Genomic DNA, 21664 nt, shown 5'->3' on the forward strand with positions numbered 1-21664 from the left:
CCAAGAACTTGGACGGCTTTAAAGGGGGACTGGACAAATTCCTGGAGGAGAAGGCTGTCAATGGCTACTAGTCCTGGTGGCTAGAAGTTATCAGTGGCACTAGACCTCTGTCTAGCAGTTGCTGGGAAACACAGGTGGGAGGCTGCTGTTGCCCTCCTGTCCTGCGTGAGAGCTTCCTGTCGGGCCTCTGGCTGGCCACTGCGTGAGCGGAACGCAGCCCAGAGAGGCCTCGGGTGTGATCCAGCGGGGTTCTCCGTCTGCTTCTGCGCCCCTCCCAACGTACTCACCAGGGTGAAGCTGTCATAGATGTGTATCAGTTCCTCCGTCTTGTACTGCTCGAGCACCACGACGCCATGGAGGGACGTGCTCCGCTTCCGGGCGCAGGCCTCGCAGTGCACCAGGTACGTGTTCTTGCCGCCATTTTCACTGGTCACGAAGAGGATGTTGAACACCTCCACCTGTGGGGAACGCGGGGCCGTTAGCGCCTGCCCTCCTGCAGCACCGCTTGCCCCCTCACCGAGCGACGTCAAAGTGCTGGGGAAGGGAAGGAGCTGGGAAGCGGGACCACCGGGCCTGAGGGATCAAAGGAGCCACCTGGGTGGATGACGAGGCCAGCTGTGAAAAGCAACCCAAGAACCCCGCCCCCCGCAAGACCCAAACTTTCCCCCACAACTGCTACATCCCTCTCATTATGTCTTTGCAAACTGCATTACAGACCCCAGACCCCTCCCCTGGTTTACATTTAGGCCACCAAATGCTTTTCTGCTCCCCTTGCAACTTCTGGAAATATTCAACCCCCCGCTTTGGGTTCCCGCTAGAATTTTCCAGACCCTACCCCAACACCCCACTTTTCTTAGCATGACATTCTAGGATTAAATAAACAAAACAAGCCAAAATCCACAAAAGTATTTTTTTAAAAAAATCCCACGCCATGGGAAGAAATTTGCTTTTGCTTCTCATAACTGAGCCTCCCCCAACCTGGTGCCATCCAGATGCGTTGGACTACAACTCCCAGCATGGCCCTGCCACATCCAGAGGACACCCTGTCAGGGAGGGTGAGCAGAACCCTCCAGACTATTGCCGGCCATCGCACGGAGAACCGTGGCTGCGCACGGACACAGCCAGCAGTGTCTGCAGGCGGCCGTTTCCGGCTGTGATTCCAGGATGGCCGTGGGCTGCTGCTCGCTGTGTCCGGCCCACAGAGGACGGCTCAGCTGCTACCAGGCAAGCAAAAAACCCTGGGGGCAGGAGCCCAGAAAACACACGAAGGCCACGGCGGATTTCTCACAGCAGGGCAAGGTGCCTCAGCAGGAAACAGGCAGGGCTGCGGGGTCGTGGAAGAAGCACACGGACACAGAAGCAAGAGGAAGGAGTTTATTTCTTCTCTGCCAACATCCATCCATCCCCACCGGTTCTGTTCTTCCGCAACACGAATGCAATCTGTGCCTTCCGGGCTGGAGTCGGGACTCAGGTGCCACGGTCCTCAGCTTTGCCCCCAGCCCCCCCCCCCCCCCCCGGGGACCTCATCTTGGCTCCTGCAGGGACCACTTCGGCACAACAGCTTGCTCTGGAGCAGAGAGCGCTCATCCTGCCGTCCTCAGCCTCTCCCGAGCTGAAGGGACGGATCCTCAAATCTTGGTCTCTTCAAGGGACGCTCACCCTGGCACCGCCCCGTGGATGAATCGCTCGCGGGGGCCTGGCTGATGCATTCAGGGAGGTCTCCCGGTGGCTTCTGAGCTGGGATTGACTGGCTGGTCGCTGTGGTGGGTGGCAGGAAACTCAGCAGCTTCTTTTCTGCATCTAGGTTTGGAAGCCCATCTGATCTTCAGACGTTACATCCCCTAAGCACTGTTGGGCTGAACTAACCTCTTATTTAGCTCAGCCCCAAACCTGCCCTCTTCTCTTCTACCCATGTCACCATCCCCCTAGCCAAGTAGTTGCTCCACACGCGTTCCTGGCTCAGTCCTTCCCCAGCCTAGCCAAGTCACGGTTTCATCTGTACAGCTCCCTCGAGTTAGTCAAGTCATCCTCCCCAGTCCTACAGGAGCCTGATCATTTTCTATCTGGCTCAGGTAAAAATGCCTTTAAAGGCATTTCAGCGCTGTTCAATCAACTCTAATGCACTCTCCTAGAAGGCTGGCTGGCAGATATTCCTTACTCACTAGTTTAGCCGCAGCATTACTGCTTCCATCTCCCCAACCTGTCATGTCTCTGCTTTGCCATCTCCCTGTCTATCCAAGCTACTGGGTACATGCTCCCCGGTTTAGCCGAGTCACCGTTCCATACTCCCTGTGTTATCCAAGTCATTACTGCCTCTGCCTTGCTATTGTGCTGAGTCACTGCTCCACAAACTCCCTGCTGCTCATCCCCTGTGCTTCCTCACGGAAGAATCTTCCCCACACCTCCAGTCTTTCTGCGCAAGTCAGCCGCGCTTCCCTCCCTGGCTTAGCTGAGATGCTGCCCCATCCTCAGACGATTTCTCCCCGTTCAGAGAGGGGTTAAGTCCACCTCATCCTGCCACATCAATGATCCATTTCACCTCAGGGTTCTGGGGGAAAAACTCCAAGACTCCAAGATTGGCAGCGGTGGCTTTAGACAAGCCACTGTTCAGGCACTGTGGGCGGCTGCTCGGTTATCCTTTCAAAGGGTCACAGCGAGCCCAGTCGGCCGCGGGCGCACTGCCTTCTCCTCCACTGCTTTTAAAAACACGCGTTCATACTCACTGTTTTGACCCTTCTCCTCTCTTATGGCCCCCCGCTGCTCAGCATTGTCAGGCACGGAGGAGGTGCGAAAATCCCAAACTGGAGGTGGGACAGGAGGTATTTTAAAGACAAACAGGCCTCATAAAAGACTGCTCCCACTGGAGGGCCTAGTGATTACCCCTGTCGGGTGCCTAAGGCGGGCCCCTTCCGCGACAAGTCTGTGGCAGGGAATGAAAGCAGGACAGGAGACGCTGCGCTCGCTTCCTGCCAGGGAGCCTGGAGGCGGGTCGCCGGGAGACTGCTGGAAATGTGGACCACGTCTGAGGTGAGGCACAGTAACAGCACTTGAGTGTGGAGTGAAGGCAAAGCCCGTCCCGCAGCCCAAGTGGCCACGGGTGGGTCCTGACTCGCCTGGACACCGTGTCTTGGCATTCTGGGCCCGGCGCTGCCTCAGAGCGGGAGTGCCACCTGCAGTGCTGCTCTGTGGCACAGGACCCCTGTGGAGACGTGGCAGCCGCCAGCTGAGAAGAGAGAGAGACTGACAGAGGGAGGGAGGGGGAGAGAGAGAGAGAGAGAACGAGAGCAAGGTGTGCGCACCCTCACCCCTCTGGAGTTGGCACAAGCCCACCATGAGCCACTGTGGCGAACAAAGGGAGAACGCCAGGAGAACTTACATCACACTCGTTGCAATAGTAGGCTGGCTCATCCTTCACCCGGCCCTGGTAGGCAATCTTCTTCCCAGATCGCACAAGGTTCTCGCGTTGCACCTGGCAGTGTTTTATGGACTGCATCAGACAGTGCCTGAGAGGGAGGGAGGGAGGGAGAGAAGGGGTGAGGGCACATCTACCCGAGTCTGCAGGGAGCCTTAAACAACCATGCTGGAAGACAGCGCTGGCGGGCGGCACCTCTAGCGGAGGACCCACACCACTGCGGAATCCCACCCACAGCCCCAAACCCCCGATGCACACACACCACCAGGCTGGTTTTTAGCGCACATAAAGCAGGGAACTGGGCAGCAAGGCTCCTCTAGATCCCAGCGGAGGCAAGCAGGGGGCAGGCGGGGGGGAGATATCACCCCCACTCTGTGGTCAGTGAAGGGAAACGCATCATCCCTGTTGTGGTTGTTCTCATTATACAGCTATAGAGTCATTCTAAATCCAGTAAGCTCAGTACATGAATATTTTTCACAATTTCCAGAGGGGCAGCCATGTTAAATCTGTTGCAGGGAAAGCAGTGAAGAGTCCCGTGACACTTTAAAGGCTAACCATTTTATTCTGGCATAGTCCACGAATGTTTTGTTGTTGTTCAGTCGTGTCCGACTCTTCGTGACCCCATGGACCATAGCACGCCAGGCCTTCCTGTCCTGCGCTCTCTCCCGGAGCGTGCTCAAGTTCATATTCATTGCATCCGTGATGCTATCTAGCCATCTTATCCTCTGCCGTCCCCTTCTCCTTTTGCCTTCAGTCTTTCCCAGCATCAGGGTCTTTTCCAGGGAGTTTTCTCTTTGCATTAGGTGGCCAAAATATTTCAGCTTCAGCTTCAGTATCTGTCCTTCCAATGAGCACTCAGGGTTGATTTCCTTTAGGATGGACTGATTGGACCTCCTTGCAGTCCAGGGGACTCGTAAGAGTCTTCTCCAGCACCACAGTTCAAAAGCATCAATTCTTCGGCGCTCAGCCTTCCTTATAGTCCAGCTCTCACAGCCATACATTACTACTGGGAAAACCATAGCTTTGATTAGACAGACCTTTGTCGGCAAGGTGATGTCTCTGCTTCTGACTATGCTGTCTAGGTTGGCCATAGCTTTCCTCCCAAGGAGCAAGCGTCTTTTAATTTCATGGCTACAGTCACCGTCTGCGGTGATCTTGGAGCCCAAGAAAGTAAAATCTGTCACTGCTTCCATTTCTTCCCCTTCTATATGCCAGGAAGTGATGGGGCCAGATGCCATGATCTTCGTTTTTTTAATGTTGAGTTTCAAACCAGCTTTTGCACTCTCCTCTTTCACCCTCAACAAGAGGCTCTTGAGATCCTCTTCGCTTTCTGCCATTAGGGTGGTATCGTCTGCATATCGGAGGTTGTTGATAATTCTCCCAGCAATCCTAATTCCGACCTCTGATTCATCCAACCCGGCATTTCTCATGATGTACTCTGCATATAAGTTAAATAAGCAGGGTGACAATATGCAGCCTTGTCGTACTCCTTTCCCAATTTTGAACCAATCGGTTGTTCCATGTCTGGTTCTTACTGTTGCTTCTTGACCCTCGTACAGGTTTCTCATGAGACAGGTAAGGTGGTCTGGTACTCCCATCACTTTAAGAATTTGCCACAGTTTGTTGTGATCCACACAATCAAAGGCTTTAGCATAGTCAATGAAGCAGAAATAGACGTTTTTCTGGAATTCTCTTGCTTTCTCCATGATGCAGCGAATGTTGGTGATTTGATCTCTAGTTCCTCTGCCTCTTCTAAACCCAGCTTGTACTTCCGGTAGTTCTCGGTTCACATACTGCTGAAGCCTAGCTTGTAGGATTTTGAGCATCACCTTGCTGGCATGTGAAATGAGCGCAATTGTGCGGTAGTTTGAACACTCTTTGGCGTTGCCCTTCTTTGGAATTGGAATGTAAACTGACCTTTTCCAGTCTTGTGGCCACTGTTGAGTGTTCCAGATTTGTTGGCATATTGAATGCAGCACTTTAACAGCATCATCTTTTAGGATTTTAAATAGCTCGGCTGGAATACAGTCATCTCCGCTAGCTTTGTTGTTACTAATGCTTCCTAAGGCCCACTTGACTTCACTCTCTAGGATGTCCGGCTCAAGCTCAGTGACCGCACTATCATGGCTATCAGGGACATTCAGATCTTTCCTGTATAGTTCTTCTGTGTATTCTTGCCACCTCTTCTTAATCTCATCTGCTTCTGTTAGGTCCCTGCCTTCTTTGTCCTTTATCATGCCCATCTTTGCACAAAACGTTCCCTTGAGATCTCCGATTTTCTTGAAGAGATCTCTAGTCTTTCCCATTCTGTTGTTTTCCTCGATTTCTTTGCATTGTTCATTTAAGAAGGCCTTCTTGTCTCTCCTTGCTATTCTCTGGAACTCTGTATTCAGTTGGGTATATCTTCCCCTTTCTCCCTTGCTTTTCGCTTCTCTTCTTTCCTCAGCTACTTGTAAAGCCTCATCAGACAGCCACTTGGCTTTCTTGCATTTCTTTTTCTTTGGGATGGATTTCGTTGCTGCCTCCTGAACAATGTTACGGACCTCCGTCCATAGTTCCTCAGGCACTCTGTCTATCAGGTCTAATCCCTGAAATCTATTCCTCACCTCCACTGTATATTCATCAGGGATATGATTTAGGTCATACCTGAACGGTTTAGTGGTTTTCCCGACGTTCTTCAATTTAAGCCGAAATTTTGCAAGAAGCAGCTCATGATCTGAGCCACAGTCAGCTCCAGGTCTTGTTTTTACTGACTGTATGGAGCTTCTCCATCTTTGGCTGCAAAGGACATAATCAATCTGATTTCGATATTGACCATCTGGTGACGTCCATGTGTAGACGCCTCTTGTGCTGTTGGAAAAGAGTGTTTGCTATGATCAGCATGTTCTCTTGGCAAAACTCTATTAGCTTTTGTCCTGCTTCATTTTGTACACCAAGGCCATGCCTGCCTGTTATCCCGGTGATTTCTTGACTTCCTGCTTTAGCATTCCAATCCCCTATGATGAAGAGGACATCTTTTTTTGGTGTTAGTTCTAGAAGGTGTTGTAGGTCTTCATAGAACCGATCAACCTCAGCTTCTTCGGCCTCAGTGGTTGAGGCATAGACTTGAATTACTGTGATGTTGAATGGTTTGCCTTGGATTCGTACTGAGATCATTCTATCATTTTTGAGATTGTACCCCAGTACTGCTTTTCCCATCCTTTTATTGACTATGAGTGCTACTCCATTTCTTCTCAGGGATTCTTGCCCACAGTAGTAGATATGATGGTCACCTGAATTAAATTCGCCCATGCCTGTCCATTTTAGTTCGCTGATTCCCAAGATGTCGATGTTCAATCTTGCCATCTCATGTTTGACCACCTCCAGCTTACCTTGATTCATTGATCTGACATTCCAGGTTCCTAAACAATATTGTTCTTTACAGCATCGGATTTTCTTTTCACCACCAGACACATCCACAGCTGAGTGTCCTTTCGGGTTTGGCCCAGCCGCTTCACTCTTTCTGGCGCTACTTGGAAATACCCTCTGCTCTTCCCCAGTAGCATACTGGACACCTTCCGACCTGAGGGGCTCATCTTCCGGCGTCATCTCTTTTAGCCTTGTGATACGTTCCATGGGGTTTTCTTGGCAAGAATACTGGAGTGGGTTGCCATTTCCTTCTCCAGTGGACCACATTTTGTCAGAACTCTCTGCCATGACCTGTCCGTCTTGGGTGGCCCTGCACAGCATAGCTTATGGCTTCACTGAGTTACGCAAGCCCCTTCGCCACAACAAGGCAGTGATCCATGAAGGGGCCACGAATGTTTATGCCATGATAAATTTGCTATTCTTTAAACGGCCACAAGACTCTTGGTTGTAAATATTTTGACTGAGTTAGTATTAAAAATAAATGTAAAGTATCATTTATTTATTTATTTGTGGCATTTATATACCACTGAATACAATTAAAACTCTCAGTGATTCACAATATTAAAATACAATATTAAAAACACAATACTGAAACACAGCATTAAAACACAACAGTAAAAATGTGTGGTGTAGTGGCAAGAGTGTTGGACTAGGAGCCGGGAGATCCGGGTTCTAGTCCCCACTCAGCCATGGAAGCTCACTGGGTGACTTTGGGCCAGTCACAGACTCTCAGCCCAACCCACCTCATGGGGTTGTTGTTGTGAGGATAAAATGGAGAGGAGGAGGATAATGTAAGCCGCCTTGGGTTCCTTGCAAGAGGAAAAAAGGCGGGGTATAAATGCAATAAATAAATAAAAATGCTTCCAACTACAGTAAAAAATCAAGGAGCAGTAAAATGGAGCAGCATCATTAATTTACTCACGGCCCAGGGAAAGCCGGGGTGAACCAGGGCGTTTTCAGGAGGCGTTTGAAAGATGTTGCGTTTTCTGCCTCCTGAGCTGCGCAGGGGAGGGTCTCCCGGGGGCAGGTGCCGCTAGGGAGGGCCCCCATCGGGGTTCTTCACGGCGACATTGTGTTCGTTTTGGAATGGGCAGCAAGGCCTCCTCTGATTATTGCAAAGGCTGCCTTGGTATGCACAGGGAAAGGCGGGCTGCCAGGTATCCTGGTCCCAAGTTGTTTGGGGCTGCTAGGTTTTATTCTGGTTGTACTGTTATCTTGTGGTTTTAAGCTTTCATATTTTATACTGTTTTTTGCTATGCTTTGTGGTTTTAATTTTTGTGAACTGCCCAGAGAGCTTTACCTTTTGGGTGATACAGAAATGAAATGAAATGAAATGAAATGCATAAATGCATAAATAAACAGACAAACAAGCAAATAAAACAGGGCTTTGCATGAGAAGAGCATAACCTTGTGCGTGGCTTGGTAGCCAACAGGCAGCCAGTGCAATCCTTTTAACACAGGTGTTATGGCATAGCTGGGTGTCCCAGTGAGTGCCCTGGCTGCTGCATTCTGCGCCAGCTGCAGCTTCCAAACCAGGCACAAGGGCAGCCCCACACTGAGCGCATTGCAGTAATCCAGTCGTGAGGTTGCCAGTGCATGGATCTCCGTGGCCAGGCTATCCCTTTCCAGGAATGAGCATCGCTGGTGTACCAACCGAAGTTGGGAATGGGCACTCTGGGCCACCAAGGCCACTTCGGTCTTCAGTGACAAAGATGGATCCAGGAGCATCCTCAAACTATGCACCTGTTCCTTCCGAGGGAGCACAACCCCATCCAGAACAGGCAGACAAACCAATTCCCGGACCTGGGGACTGCCAGCCCATAGGGTCTCTGGGCATTTGTGACCAGATGATAGTTAGCACAGATCTCTGGATCAAGGGAGGGTTTTTCTGGAGTAGTCGTACCACGGCCTCCTTCAAGGCAGTAGGGACACCATCACGCAATGATGCGTCCACCACTCCCTTCATCCATCCGGTCAGCCCCCTGCTGCTAGCTGGAATAAACCATGAGGGGCAAGGGTCAGGAGAGCACGTGCTGGGTCAAGCAGATGCAACTGTCTACATCCTCAGGCTCCAAAAACTGAAACTGATCCCACGAAACAGGATAAGATGATGCGCTGGACACCTCAGCAGACCCTGCGTCAGTAGTGGTGTTCAAGTCAGCATGAAGGTGAGCGATTTTATCCTCAAAATATCTTGCAAACTCATCATAGTGCGCCTCCGAGGGTTCCAGGACTGGATTCTCCGGGTTTAATGTAAGCAAGCCCCAAACCGCTCAGAAAAGCTCAGCTGGACAGCTACGTGAGGATGCGATGGAGGCAGCATTTGCTGGGCGTGGTTCCTCTCTTCAATAATAAACAAACATGGAACTCTTGGGACGTTGGGGCACACCTTTCTTGCAGAAGTGAATAGAACTTGCAAGTTTAGCCCCTACTGCAAAATCATAAAGTTTATTTTCCCACTCCTTCACTGGAGGCACTTTGTCTTCCAATCCCTAGCACAGCAAAACTGTTCAGTTGTTTTTACCACACATGCCCTTAGTTCTCGCTGCTTCTTCTTTTGTAATTGAACATTTCTAGTATACGTTAACAACAATCCATCACGGATCACATTGTACTATAATTCCTGTTACCTTTTGTATGGATAAATATAATTAATTTTCCAACGTTCCCTTACAATATCGCAGGTCCACCTCTTGAATTGCTGCCTACCACGCAATTGCTAATGGCTCAGGAGGCCTGACTGTCCCCCACCAAAGATGGGGTACATACGGAGTCCACACACATTCAAAACAAGAGAGGGATCCACCTCACTGATGGTGGACCCAAATCCTCAGAACTGCATGCGCACTCAGCCTCGCGCACTACAGCAGGGTGTGAATACCCAGCCGCAGTGTCTTTTCTTGGTGGCCCCCTAGTTTCCCTTCCCCAGCAACAGGCACTGCATGCATCTGTGTGTGTGTGTGTGTATGTGTGTGTGTGTGTGTGTGTGTGTGTATATATATATACAGTCATGTGAAAAAGAAAGTACACCCTCTTTGAGTTCTATGGTTTTACGTATCAGGACATAATAAAAATCATCTGGTCCTTAGCAGGTCTTAAAATTAGGTAAATACAACCTCAGATGAACAACAACACATGACATATTACACCGTGTCATTATTTATTTTACAGAAATAAAGCCAAAATGGAGAAGCCCTGTGTGAAAAACTAAGAACACCCTTACTGCTTCCATGGGTATGAAGAGGCCAAGTAGCAGCCAGGTGCTGCTAATCAAATGCCCTTGATTAATTGATCATGAGCAAGTGTGACCCCCTCTGTAAAAGCAGAAGTCTCAGGAGTTTGCTGGTCTCGAGCATTCAGGTGCGTGTTAACACAATGCCAAAGAGTAAAGACGTCAGCAATGATCTTACAGAAGCAATTGTTGCTGCCCATCAATCTGGGAAGGGTTATAAGGCCATTTCCAAACAATTTAAAGTCCATCATTCTACAGTGAGGAAGATTATTCACAAGTGGAAAGCATTCAGGACAGTTGCCAATCTTCCCAGGAGTGGACGTCCCATCAAATTCACCCCAACGGCAGACCGTGCAATGCTCAGAGAAATTGCAAAACATCCAAGAGTTACATCTCAGACTCTACAGGCCTCAGCATGTTAAATGTTAAAGTTCATGACAGTACAAATAGAAAAAGACTGAACAAGTATGGTTTGTTTGGAAGGGTTGCCAGGAGAAAGCCTCTTCTCTCTAAAAAAAGCATGGCAGCATGGCTTAGGTTTGCAAAGTTGCATCTGAACAAATCACAAGACTTCTGGAACAATGTCCTTTGGACAGACGAGACCAAAATGGAGATGTCTGGCCATAATGCGCAATGCCACATTTGGCGAAAACCAAACACAGCATATCAGCACAAACATACCAACTGTCAAGCACAGTGGTGGAGGGATGATGATTGGGGCTTGTTTTGCAGCCACAGGACCTGGGCACCTTGCAGTCATTGAGTCAACCACGACCTCCTCTGTATACCAAAGTATTCTAGAGTCAAATGTGAGGCCATCTGTCCGACAGCTAAAGCTTGGCTGAAATTGGGTCATGCAACAGGACAATGATCCCAAGCACACCAGCAAATCTACAACAGAATGGCTGAAAAAGAAAAGAATCAAGGTGTTGCAATGGCCCAGTCAAAGTCCAGACCTCAACCCGACTGAAATGCTGTAGACCTTGAGAGAGCTGTGCATAAACAGATGCCTGCAAACCCCAATGAAGTGAAGCAATGTTGTAAAGAAGAGTGGGCCAAAATTCCTCCACAACGATGTGAGAGACTGACAAAGTCATACAGAAAACAATTACTTCAAGTTATTGCTGCTAAAGGTGGTTCTACAAGCTATGGAAGCAGTAAGGGTATACTTAGTTTTTGGCTTTATTTCTGTAAAATAAATAATGACACGGTGTAATATGTCAGGTGTTGTTGTTCATCTGAGGTTGTATTCACCTAATTTTAAGACCTGCTAAGGACCAGATGATTTTTATTATGTCCTGATACATAAAACCATAGAACTCAAAGAGGGTGTACTTTCTTTTTCACGCACACACGCACGCAGAGAGAGAGAGAGAGGTGCAACTGAAAGCAGAGATCCTTTGGACAACAGCTGGGAAAAACTCACTTGATCATTTTGTACAAGTCGGGGTCGCTGATCTTGACTGTGCGGGCCACGTTCCAGGAGACGTGGATCATGGGCACGATTGACTTGACGTTCTTCACCTCATTCCATTCGTACCGCTCCAGTGCCAGCTGGTACTGGTAAGCTGAGGAGAAAGGGAGATGTCAGAAGGGCTGCCAGATGTCATGTCCCAGCACAAAACTGAGCCCTGGCCAGGCCCTCTAGCAGGGGCTATTCCGAATGTGTTCCACATGAACAAAAGCAGTTCAGGTGTAGGGGCCCCCATCTGTCCTTGGAAAGAAGCCCATTCCCCTGCTCCCTCCTCACTCGAAGGCCCTCACCACAGATGATGGGATGGGAAGCAACAGAGCGCTGTGTTTTGTTAAACTAGAACTCGGCACATGCGCACCGCCAGACAGAGGGGGCGATGATGTGGTGGACATAGGATCAGCTCTGATCCGGGAGAAGCCTGCCTTCAAAGAGGGGTTTGGCTGCAGACCCTGTTGTGCTGACTCAGAAACAACAACACCATCTTAACATCTTCACAGGTTTTCCCAGCCACCCCTGAGATTAAAAATTATTCTCTAAAAAGGAAGAAGCAAAAAGAAAAGGAAGCGTGCCGGCTGCCACTGCTGAAAGGTCCAGTGTTGCCTTGGTCCTCATGTAAATGTTCCAGAAATCTTTGATCCTCCCCCTGGCCCAACTCACCACCGATCTGTGGCCCCTGCCCAAGCCAATCAGAGCCAGCCTCTCTTTCCCTGCAATGCACCTTTTGGTCAGCCAGCAGGATAAGATCCTGTGCTTCAAAGGGGACTGTGGGGGGGGCAGCCTCCCCCTTGACCCCTGCTCCTCCCCCCTTTTAAGGATCTCAGCCCAGCTCCTCACCCGTCAGTGGGCCAACGTTCCAAGCGATATTGTTACACCACCCCGTGGCCTGCACCCAGTGCACAGTCCCTGCATTGATCCACACGAGGTCTCCAGGGCGCTGGACGAAACGGTAGACGGGGATGTTGGACTGGTAAAGGTCTTCTAGGATGGGCCACCATGAGCCAGTCAGGTAGTCCACACCATGCCTGTGAGAAAGGGGAGGCTGAGCGGCGGGGAATACAAGCAGCATCTCCCGCCTGCTCATGCACCCAGTGCAAAAATCCAGCAGGAATTTCTCGGCCCCGAGCCCTGCCCAAACGATGAGATGTGCCAGAGCACAGCAGCAGGGTGGGGGGGAGCACAGAGGCCCTGCGGTGTTCCCTTCCACGGCATGCGAGTGGAGATCCCATCCCCCCCACCCCTCCTCAGATGGATGCCCCTGGGGAGCCAAGGCCCCCGTCCCCATCCCGTTAGGGCAGCACCCCGCAGTTAGCCCCGCAGAGGACAAAGCACGGCGCGGGGCCCTTGGACATACGCTGGTAGGGCCAGGCCAGGCCTGCCCTGTGTAATGCACCCGACACCTTCACGGGGGGACCCACCCATCTCTAAAACAGGGCCCAGACATCTGCCCACCTACTGCTCTCACCAGCCTACCTGTCACAGAAGGCACTGATGCTCCGCCAATAATGTTCGTGGACTGCAAACCATTCACAGTCTCCCGGTCCGATGTTGATATTCACGGAGCAGAAGTTGTTGTTCTCCTGGTGGCCTGCAGGGGGCGGGGGGGCGCTCGTGTGAATATAGCGCTGGTAAGAGGGAGCGTCTGACCTGAGGCCGCCAGGGCAGAATGGGAGTGTCCGGAAGGTTCCTGCGGAGCGGGGCTGTCGGAGCCTCTTTCAGCCCAAGGGCCGGCTGCAGCCCAGGAGAAGCTCTCAGGGCCAGTGTTCCAGTGGTGGGCGGGGCCGAGGAGAAAGGGGCGGTGCCAAAAACACCAGCACCTTCCAGCTTGAGGCTCTTCCTGCCCGTCACTAAGCCTTAGGAGGGGCTCTGCAGTCTGTTCAGAGCGGGGAGCAAAGTGTGCAAAAGCCAGGAAACCTCCAAATGACTGGGGAGCCAAGGAGGGCCAGATGGGGATCCCAGCTGGGCCAGATTTGGCCCCGGGCCCGAGGTACAACACCCTAATGTGCAGGAATTGCCCTCGGCCCATGCGGGATCGAGGCTTGGCAAGGCCACCATGTCCCGCGCTGCCATCGTGGCCAATGCTCCGTGGCATAAAAGTGGCACCGACGCTGCCCACTCCACACTCCCCCCCTTCCCCCAGCCAGCCCTCTCCTCCTGCAACAGCCCCTCAAGAGAACATCAGAGCAGCCCTGGGGGATCAGACCTAAAGGGCCACCCAGTGCAACATCCCATTTCCCACAGCGGCCGACCAGATCTCTCTGGGAAGCCCAGAAGCCAGGGGCACGGAGGAACACACCTTCCCAGCCACACTGCTCTGAAGCCACCCCGCTACCAGCTGGGAGAGAGCTCGCTGCTGCCGCCCCCTCTTGCAGCCGTGAGATGAAGAGCAACGCTTACCTGGAGTGCGGCTGCCGGGCACTTTCATGTAGAGCTGCACGGTGTTCATGCCCAGGATGGTGTGACCCACGTGACTCAGCATGTTCCCCGTAGATGTGACTCGCATGAAAGCCGGCAGCTTCAGCAGCTCCTGCAGCTGTGGCTTCCACCTGCCGTGCATCGGGGGGGCAGGACTTTTTTAAAACCCTCTTAAAATCTTTATTATAATTTTGATATTTGTAGCAATATTTATTATTCATGTAATTAATTTAATCCATTTATATACCCTTACCACAGCTAAAAAAAATATCGCTATACAGTTTGCAGAATCAAAAATTTAAAATGCATGATAACGAATACAAAAAACCCATCAATTAAAATGTTTAAAACCAAAAAAGAACAGTATTATTTATTTAATCAACGCAGTTAAAATGTGCCTGTGCCACCCATGTCATCCACCAGAGGCAGCACTGAGCCGCAGCCCCCTCCCCCAGCCCCCCCAGAAGGGCCGCAGCTCAGCCGTGGGAGGACACGCCGGTCATGCCAGAGGCCCCAGGCTCAACCCCGGCAGCCCCAGGCAGGCCGGGGAAGGACCCGTCTGGAACCCCGGAAAGCCACCTGCCGGGTCTGCGTAGAATTACCAAACCGAGCTAAATGGACCCAGTGCTGGACCCCTGTCAGACGCTCCCGGGCTCTGACGCTAGTGGAAAAGCATGAGTGTGTCCAGAGCAGAATCCAAAGACAGCAATTCTCTGCGCGGCTTCCAGGGGCCTTGCTGCTGCAAGCAGCTCTTTGCTGCCCGCCAGTGGCCATAACTGGCCACTGTAGCTGAAGCAACCTTTCTCATGCACTGGCAAAACGTGACCACAGGGAGGCAGTATAAAGCACCGTCACAGAGGAGAAGGGCAGGGGAGGGCCACTCTGGGGCAGGCCCAGAGGAAGCGGGGGGGGGGGGATATCGTTGCGGTGCACTTCCACCCATGGACACAGAGGGGCAGCAAAGGGCAGCATTGTGTAGCTCCTGCTTGCAATGGCAAATCGTCACCACAAGGGGGCAGCAAAGAGCTCACTGCAAGGACACATCGTGGCCACTGGGAGGCAACACAGTACCATGATCTTATTCTCTTGCAATGACCAGAAGTGACCACAGGGAGGCAGCACAGAGCATCATGCTGGAGCTCCAGCGTATGGCCTCAAGGGGCAACGCAGAGCAAGATATTTCCCGCAGTTCCAGGGATGGCCACAAAGCCACAGCACAGAGCCACAGAGACAAGGCCACAGAGGCGCACGCTCCGCATTAAAAGGACCCGTCACCCCCTTCTCTTGGGGCAGCCAGACGCGGCCACGCCGAAAAGGCAGGCTGTTACGGGCGGGGCAGCAGGAGAGCAGCACTGCGGGAGGCGGGAGGGCAAGGGAGCGCTTCATCCAGACCTTCCCCCTCCCTCGGCTCTCACCGCTTGGCATCCGAGAGGTCGATGTTGGTCCCAAACTTGATGATCTGGTGGGGTTTCTGGTCAGGGTTGCTACGAGAGGCGGAAAGGGAAAAGTTAGGATGTGGAATGTAGGATGCGGGGGGGTGCCGACCCAGCCCTCTTCTGCCTCACCTCCTCCCAGGCCCAAATAAAAAGCCATTTCCCACCGGTGCCCTCCAGAAACACCCCCCCCTCCACCCCTCTCGGTCATCAGAGTTCACTCTCTTCCAAGTGCCATGGGGGCACCGCGGCTGGGCATCCCCCTCCCCACTCTCAGTATTCTCTCCCGTTCTTTTCAGTTAGTTCACACTGCATACGCCAAGAGCTCCTGAAGCGGTGTAGAAAAGCAACGCAATTAAAACAGCAGCTTTCGTCAAAGCGCACGCGCAGCAAGAGCGCCATGGAAAGGAGGGGAAGCGCTACCTGGGCGGCGTCTCCGTGGTGCTGTCCGGTTCATCAGCTTCCTCATCGTCCGTCTCCTTGTCTTCCTGTCTCGATGGAGGGGAAAGGTCAAGATGGGAATTCCCTTCCCCCGCCCCGTCGCCCTCCGGCACGAGGCTCAGGCTGGGGCACCAGGGAGCAGAGGGCCCCGTTCCAACCCCCCAGAAATCCTGCGCCAACCCCTGCAGGGCGTTTGGCCAGGGAGGAGGCTGGAGTGGCCCAGCATGTGCCCGGCCCTCTCACCTGAAGAGATTCCTGGAAAGAGGCAGCCTGGTACTGGGCGTACTTGGCGATGGTGGTGTGAGACCGGCTGCTCTCGCAGGGCCAGACTTGCTTGGTCCCCGAGAGGTCCCAGTTCTCGTCCGACGGCTGCTGCACCTGTGTGCGGACTTCCACAGCGTGCTCCCCACTCGCCTCCACTAGCGTCTTCGTGCTGAAGAGGCCCAGGTCTGGGGGGGAGGAGAGAAGGGTGTTAAGATGGGCCGTGGAGAGGCCTATAGCCACCCCCCTGCTGCTGCAGTTGTGGCCGGAGGAGAACCTCCACATACAACGGGGACGGAACGGCACCCCCTCCCGTTGCCCTCCAGTCCAAGACACCCCCTCTGGGAACCATTTCATCCTTTCCTCCACCCTGCCACAGAAGCAGAACTTCTTCAATCCACCCCTCCACCCAAAAAACTACTTCCCAAGGAATAGCTAAGCTTCACAATCGTTCCTTAATCATGCACATTCTGACGGAAACCATTCTTGCAAAACTCCTCACTAGAGTATGCACGCTCCCCTCAGATGTGTGTCCATCGCCAAAGCCTCTAATACATAAAATCATGGCGCTGGAAGGGGCCACTGAGGCCATCGAGTCCAACCTCCTGCTCAGTGCAGGAATCCAGTTTAAAGCATCCCTGACCTATGGCTGACCAGGCTCTGGCTGAATGCCTCCAGCGACGGAGAGGCCACCAGACAATTGGTTTCATTGTCTGACTGCTCTGACCACTAGGAGGTTTTCCCTGATGTCCAGCTGAAATCTGCCTTTCCGTAACTTAAGCCCGCTATTTTGTGTCCTACAACCTCGGAGGAGAGAGAACAGGTTGAAGCCCTCTTCTGTGTGCCAGCCCTTGAGGTAGCTGAAAAGTGCTATCATATCCCCCACCACCACCTTATCTTCCCAAGGCTGAACGTACCTGGTTCCTTCCATCTTTCCTAGTAGGACTTTGTTTCTAGTCCCCTGATCATATCTGCTGCCCTTCTCTGAACTCGTTCCAATTTATCTGAATCCTTCTTAAAGTGTGGTGTCCAGAACTGGACACAGTATTCAAGGTGGGGTTTGACCAGTGCAGAGTAGAGTGGAACTATTGCTTCCCCTGATTTTGAAACTCAGCTTTGATGGAAGCAACCTAAAATTGCATCTGTTTGCAGCCACATCACACTGCTGACTCATATTCAGCCTGTGATCAACTAAAACTCCACGATCCTTAAGAATATAAGAGCCCTAAAGCTGGATCAGACCCAGGGTCCACCTAGTCCAGCATTCTGTTCACGCAGTGGCCAACCAGCTGTCAACCAGGAACCCACAAGCAGGACACGAGTGCAACAGCACCCTCCCGCCCATGTTCCCCAGCCACTGGTGTACACAGACATCCTGCCTCTGATCCTGGAGGTAGCACAGAGCCATCAGGACTAGTAGCCATTGATAGCCTTCTCCTCCAGGAATTTGTCCAACCCCCTTTTAAAGCCATCCAAATTGGTGGCCATCACTACGTCTTGTGGTAGCGAATTCCGTAGTCTAACTCTGCGCTGTGTGAAGAAGCCCTGCCTCTTCTCTGCCCTGAAGCTCTGCCACCAATCAGCTTCATGGGAGGACCCCGTTGGGTCCTAGTATGATGAAGGATCTGTTTCATACACACTATTGCCAAGCCAGGTATTCCCCATCTTAAAGACTTGTGCATTTGATTCATTTTTCCTAAATGAAGAACTTTGCACTTGTCTCTGTTGGATTTTATTCTGTTGTTTTCTGCCCAGTTTCCAGACTTATCAAGAGCATTCTTAATGTTGTTTCTTCCTCTAAAGTATTAGCTATCCTGCCCAATGTTGTGTCATCTGCAAATTGGATAAGCGTTCCCCCCCCACCCCTTGTCCTGCAAGTCATTCATAAAAAAGGTTGAAGAGAACAGGGCCCAGGACCAAACCTGGCCACACTCCACATGACACTGTCTGCTGCAGAAGCCCTTCCCCCCCCCACCTCCTTGCCCCACAACGCCCCCCACCTCAAACTCACACCCTCTTCCAAGGAGCCCCAGCCTCTGACGCAGCTGCTCTCAACCCCAGCAGCAGGCACCCCCCGCTCCCCCCAGGCCCTCAGCTCGCACCCCGGTTGCCACTCACTGAGGCGGAGCGACCCTGCCAAGCCCCGGATGACGGTTATGGGGTTCTTGGGGTCGGTGCAGAACTGCAGCAGCACCGGTGAGAAAGCGTCCCGTTTGCTCTCCAACTGAAGAAAAGGAGATGGCAATTAGAGGCCAAGATGCCCGGTTGTCTCCCTCTGCCCCAAAGCAAGAGGCTCAGCACGCAACCAACCTAGGCGCACGGTATCTGCTATGGCCTTTCCCCAACGCAGTGCCCTCGAGATGGCTTGGACTACTGGGGATGGTGGGATTTGCTGTCCAACCCATTTCAAGGGCACTGCGTTGGGGAAAGGCTGATCTACCCTTCCCAACTCGTTCTTGCTGATGAGGCCACGTGGCCAGAAACTCCCCGCTGAGGCCACTGGGCCCCGTCTGCTCACTGTCCCCTGTGCGGAGACTCCCGCTCCTGCAGCATTCCCAGCTCAGCTCGTCATCATCAGCCAGGGACTCCCCACTTAGATCCAGGCACGGATGCCCCTCCGCTGGCCACAGGCGATGGTGACTTCCTCCCTGGTGAAGGCTGGGCACTTAGGCAGGTCGTTCAAGCTCAAGCAGGGAGAACATGGGGGCAAGCAGTGAGTGAGGGAAGTTCTTCTCTCTCCTTTCTATTCTTTCCCACTGTGGAGTTCCAAGTGGGCAAAGTATGTAGCCAAGCTAGAAGAGGAAACGTTTCTACACACGTCCCGGCGGGTTGGGAAGGGCCACAGAAGAAGGTCCAGAAACCCTGAAAGCCATGCCCAGCGCAGATACGGGAGAAATCTGGATCCAAGAGTTGATTGCAATTCCGTGTCGGAAGCAAGAGGAGAAGTCCTTGAAGGAACTGAGCAAGGAGCTGATGTAACAGTGGATCACTCCAGTCCACCAAAACATCCAATGTATCCAAGAGGAAAAGATTTCTCCTTTCCATAAAGTTCGCTAAGCAGACAGACAGTGACTTTTTTGCAAAGAAATAAGAGTGGAAGAATGCCAGGAGATAACGCCTGGACCATCATCTGCAGCTGGGAAGCAGTCATCGCAAAGCAGCATGAAAACGGGGAGAGAAGGCAGAAAGTGGGGGAAAAGCCCCCACAATAACCCCAAAGTCTTCTTGGAGAAGAGACATTCCTGATCCCAGGAATGAAAGAAAGCAAAGGGCTCCACTGATCCAAGCTGGGGCTCCTGGCCTTCCATTTGCTCCAGTCCCCAGGAGCGCAGAGGCCTCAGAGGAGGGGCCAATCTGCTGGGGTGCTGAGCTAAGCTGAGAGCAGTCGGAAGGCTGTTAAACTAATGGTGCGAGTGGGGAGGGAGAATTGGGGGAGGGCACAAACTCCTAAACACACCAGAGGAGACTCAAGGGAGTCATCACAAACAAGGAAAAGGAAAAAAAGAAAAACAGAACAATGACTTGAGAATAAACTGAGGTGGGAAACAGAGAAAACTGTTTGCAATCACTTTCCACATTGGAAGTCCTGAACCACACAAGCAAAGTGGAGGAAATGCCAGAAAATCTTGTGGGTGGTGGAAGAGAACTGGACACGACCTGGCTGGCCCACAGCAAAGTGCTGGTTCTGTGCAGTGTCAGCTCAGCAATGTCCCAGCCCAGAGGAGAAAGGAAAAACTTGCTAACAAAGGGATTTAGGTTGAGCCTAGGGCATTGTGTGAACTCAGCGCCTCGAGAAAAGGTGGCAAGCCAACAGACTCCAGGAAGTAGCCCGGGGTTTCATCTCAGACCAACAAATCTGGGTGCAAGAGAACCAGGCCACTGCCTGTTCCAGGGAGCCACAACGGGCTGAGGTGACCACCCCAGTGAAAAGGGACAGGCTGCATCGGGGGGTCTTCCTGGCCTCGAGAATTCAGAACAACAGAGTGACAGTGCGGCCGTGCAATGAAAAATGTACTCCACATAACTGTACCAAAGAGGGTTTGGTATGACCGAGGTTTGGATGCCACGATTCCATAATATGGAATGTTAGAGGCGCTTAGCTACAGAAAAGATAAGGAAAGAGCAGCGTGAGCTGAGAGATGCAGAGTGTTTTTAAAAATAGGCCCTGAAAGGAACACAGATATCGGATCCTGCAGAGGGACAAAACTGCCAAGTGGGCCCTATTAATACAAGACGTAAAGAGCGACTCATACGAAGATGGAAACATTCAGGATGGGTTTCGCTTTGTTTTGGTGAAGAAGGAGAGCATCCCATCAAGCCAATGGCATTTGAGACTGGGAACAGAGACAGCCTCAGTCTACGGTTTAGCCTTTGTTTTGAAAAGAAGCTAATAGATTACTGGCAAACCTGATCCACTTGTGTTCCAGAGTTCAAGAAGAATGAAGTGGGGAAAATCTTGTCTATTTGCTCTTTGAAGGGTACCAAAGTTTGGAAGGAGGTGAACACCCTACAACGTATTGTTTTGCTAGCTACGGCCTAGTCAGCCTGGAACTGGTGGCTGAGGAGTAAAGCCACTGAAAAGTTGATAGGGAGTGGGGGGAAATGGAGAGGAAGGGCAGACCAAGAGGAGAGCAGCTCTTGTCACAGAATCACGGTTGGGAGGGGTCTTCAAGGGCATCCAGTCCAACCCCCAGCTCGATGGTTCTGGAAACCCAGAACTAAAACATCCCCAACAGGGAGCTCCGCTTGAAGGCCTCCAGTGAGGGAAAGCCAGGTCATTGGCTGGTTCCTTTGTTGAACTGCTCTTACCATCACAAAGTTTCTCCTAATCCTCAACCAAAATCTACCCTCCTGGATTTAAACCCAGTAGATCTGTTCCTGCCCTCAGGGGCATCAGAGAACAAGCCTTTGCCCTCTTCTATGTGACAGGTATTTGAAGAATATTATCATGTTCTCTTAATACAGCCTAAATTCACATTAGCCTTTTTTGCAGCCACATCACACAGCCAACTCACATTCAACTTAGGATCAACCATAACCTTGAGATCCTTTTCACATGCCAGGTGTGCCCCATCCTACACTTGTGCGTGTGATTCTTTGTTTTGCCCCTAAATGCAGAGCTTTGCATTAGCTTCAGCCCAATTTTCCATTCTGTCACGGTCATCTTGAATTTTATTCCTGTCCTTTGAGGCGTGAACTATCCTTCCCAGTTTTATATTATCTGCGAATGTGATAAGAATTTGTTCCACCCGAACAGATGCAAGAGGGATTTTTAAAAAAAACACACACACATGCCACTATATATCACAGTAAAAACTACTTACAAAATATTGACTCTGATTGAAAGATAAGGACTATCCCAACAGGAAGGAAGCTCTGTCCAAACTGCCCTATGAATAGACCGCACAAAACAGTTGTGAGGAAGAAATCAGCACCCAGTGGGAGGACGTTTTAAGCAAGATTTCAGCCAAAGTGGATTGAAGGCTCCAAGATCTTAAAAATGGCTTTTACCCTGTGATGAGAGAGGCTCATTGCTTTTAAAACCTTCAGGAGTGGCAAAGAGGAAAATTGAAAATTGAGACCGGGCAAGC

The 21664-nt window shown here is 51.6% G+C and overlaps 1 protein-coding gene across 13 annotated transcripts in view; it reads right to left on the reverse strand.

Annotated features, from left to right (window-relative positions):
• Positions 1–21664, reverse strand: part of KDM6B (lysine demethylase 6B) — a 67709-nt gene that overhangs the window by 2688 nt on the left and 43357 nt on the right. For 11 of the 13 annotated variants that reach the window (XM_084806690.1, XM_084806689.1, XM_084806688.1 and 8 more), the window contains 10 exons: positions 18192–18297; positions 16056–16261; positions 15795–15859; positions 15354–15422; positions 13921–14069; positions 12997–13111; positions 12361–12548; positions 11479–11620; positions 3377–3503; positions 365–3240 (listed from right to left, as the gene is read on the reverse strand). In XM_084806690.1, the coding sequence (XP_084662816.1) occupies positions 2842–3240; positions 3377–3503; positions 11479–11620; positions 12361–12548; positions 12997–13111; positions 13921–14069; positions 15354–15422; positions 15795–15859; positions 16056–16261; positions 18192–18297 (1566 nt within the window). In that variant the 3' untranslated portion in view covers positions 365–2841. Of the gene's footprint in view, positions 1–287; positions 3241–3376; positions 3504–11478; positions 11621–12360; positions 12549–12996; positions 13112–13920; positions 14070–15353; positions 15423–15794; positions 15860–16055; positions 16262–18191; positions 18298–21664 lie in introns of those variants that run through there. The other 2 variants (XR_014783994.1, XM_084806698.1) reach the window with 2 other exon arrangements.

Source organism: Heloderma suspectum, chromosome 6, assembly GCF_057233095.1.
Source record: "Heloderma suspectum isolate Gila_16-S chromosome 6, 16-S_ref, whole genome shotgun sequence".
NCBI lineage: Eukaryota > Metazoa > Chordata > Lepidosauria > Squamata > Helodermatidae > Heloderma > Heloderma suspectum.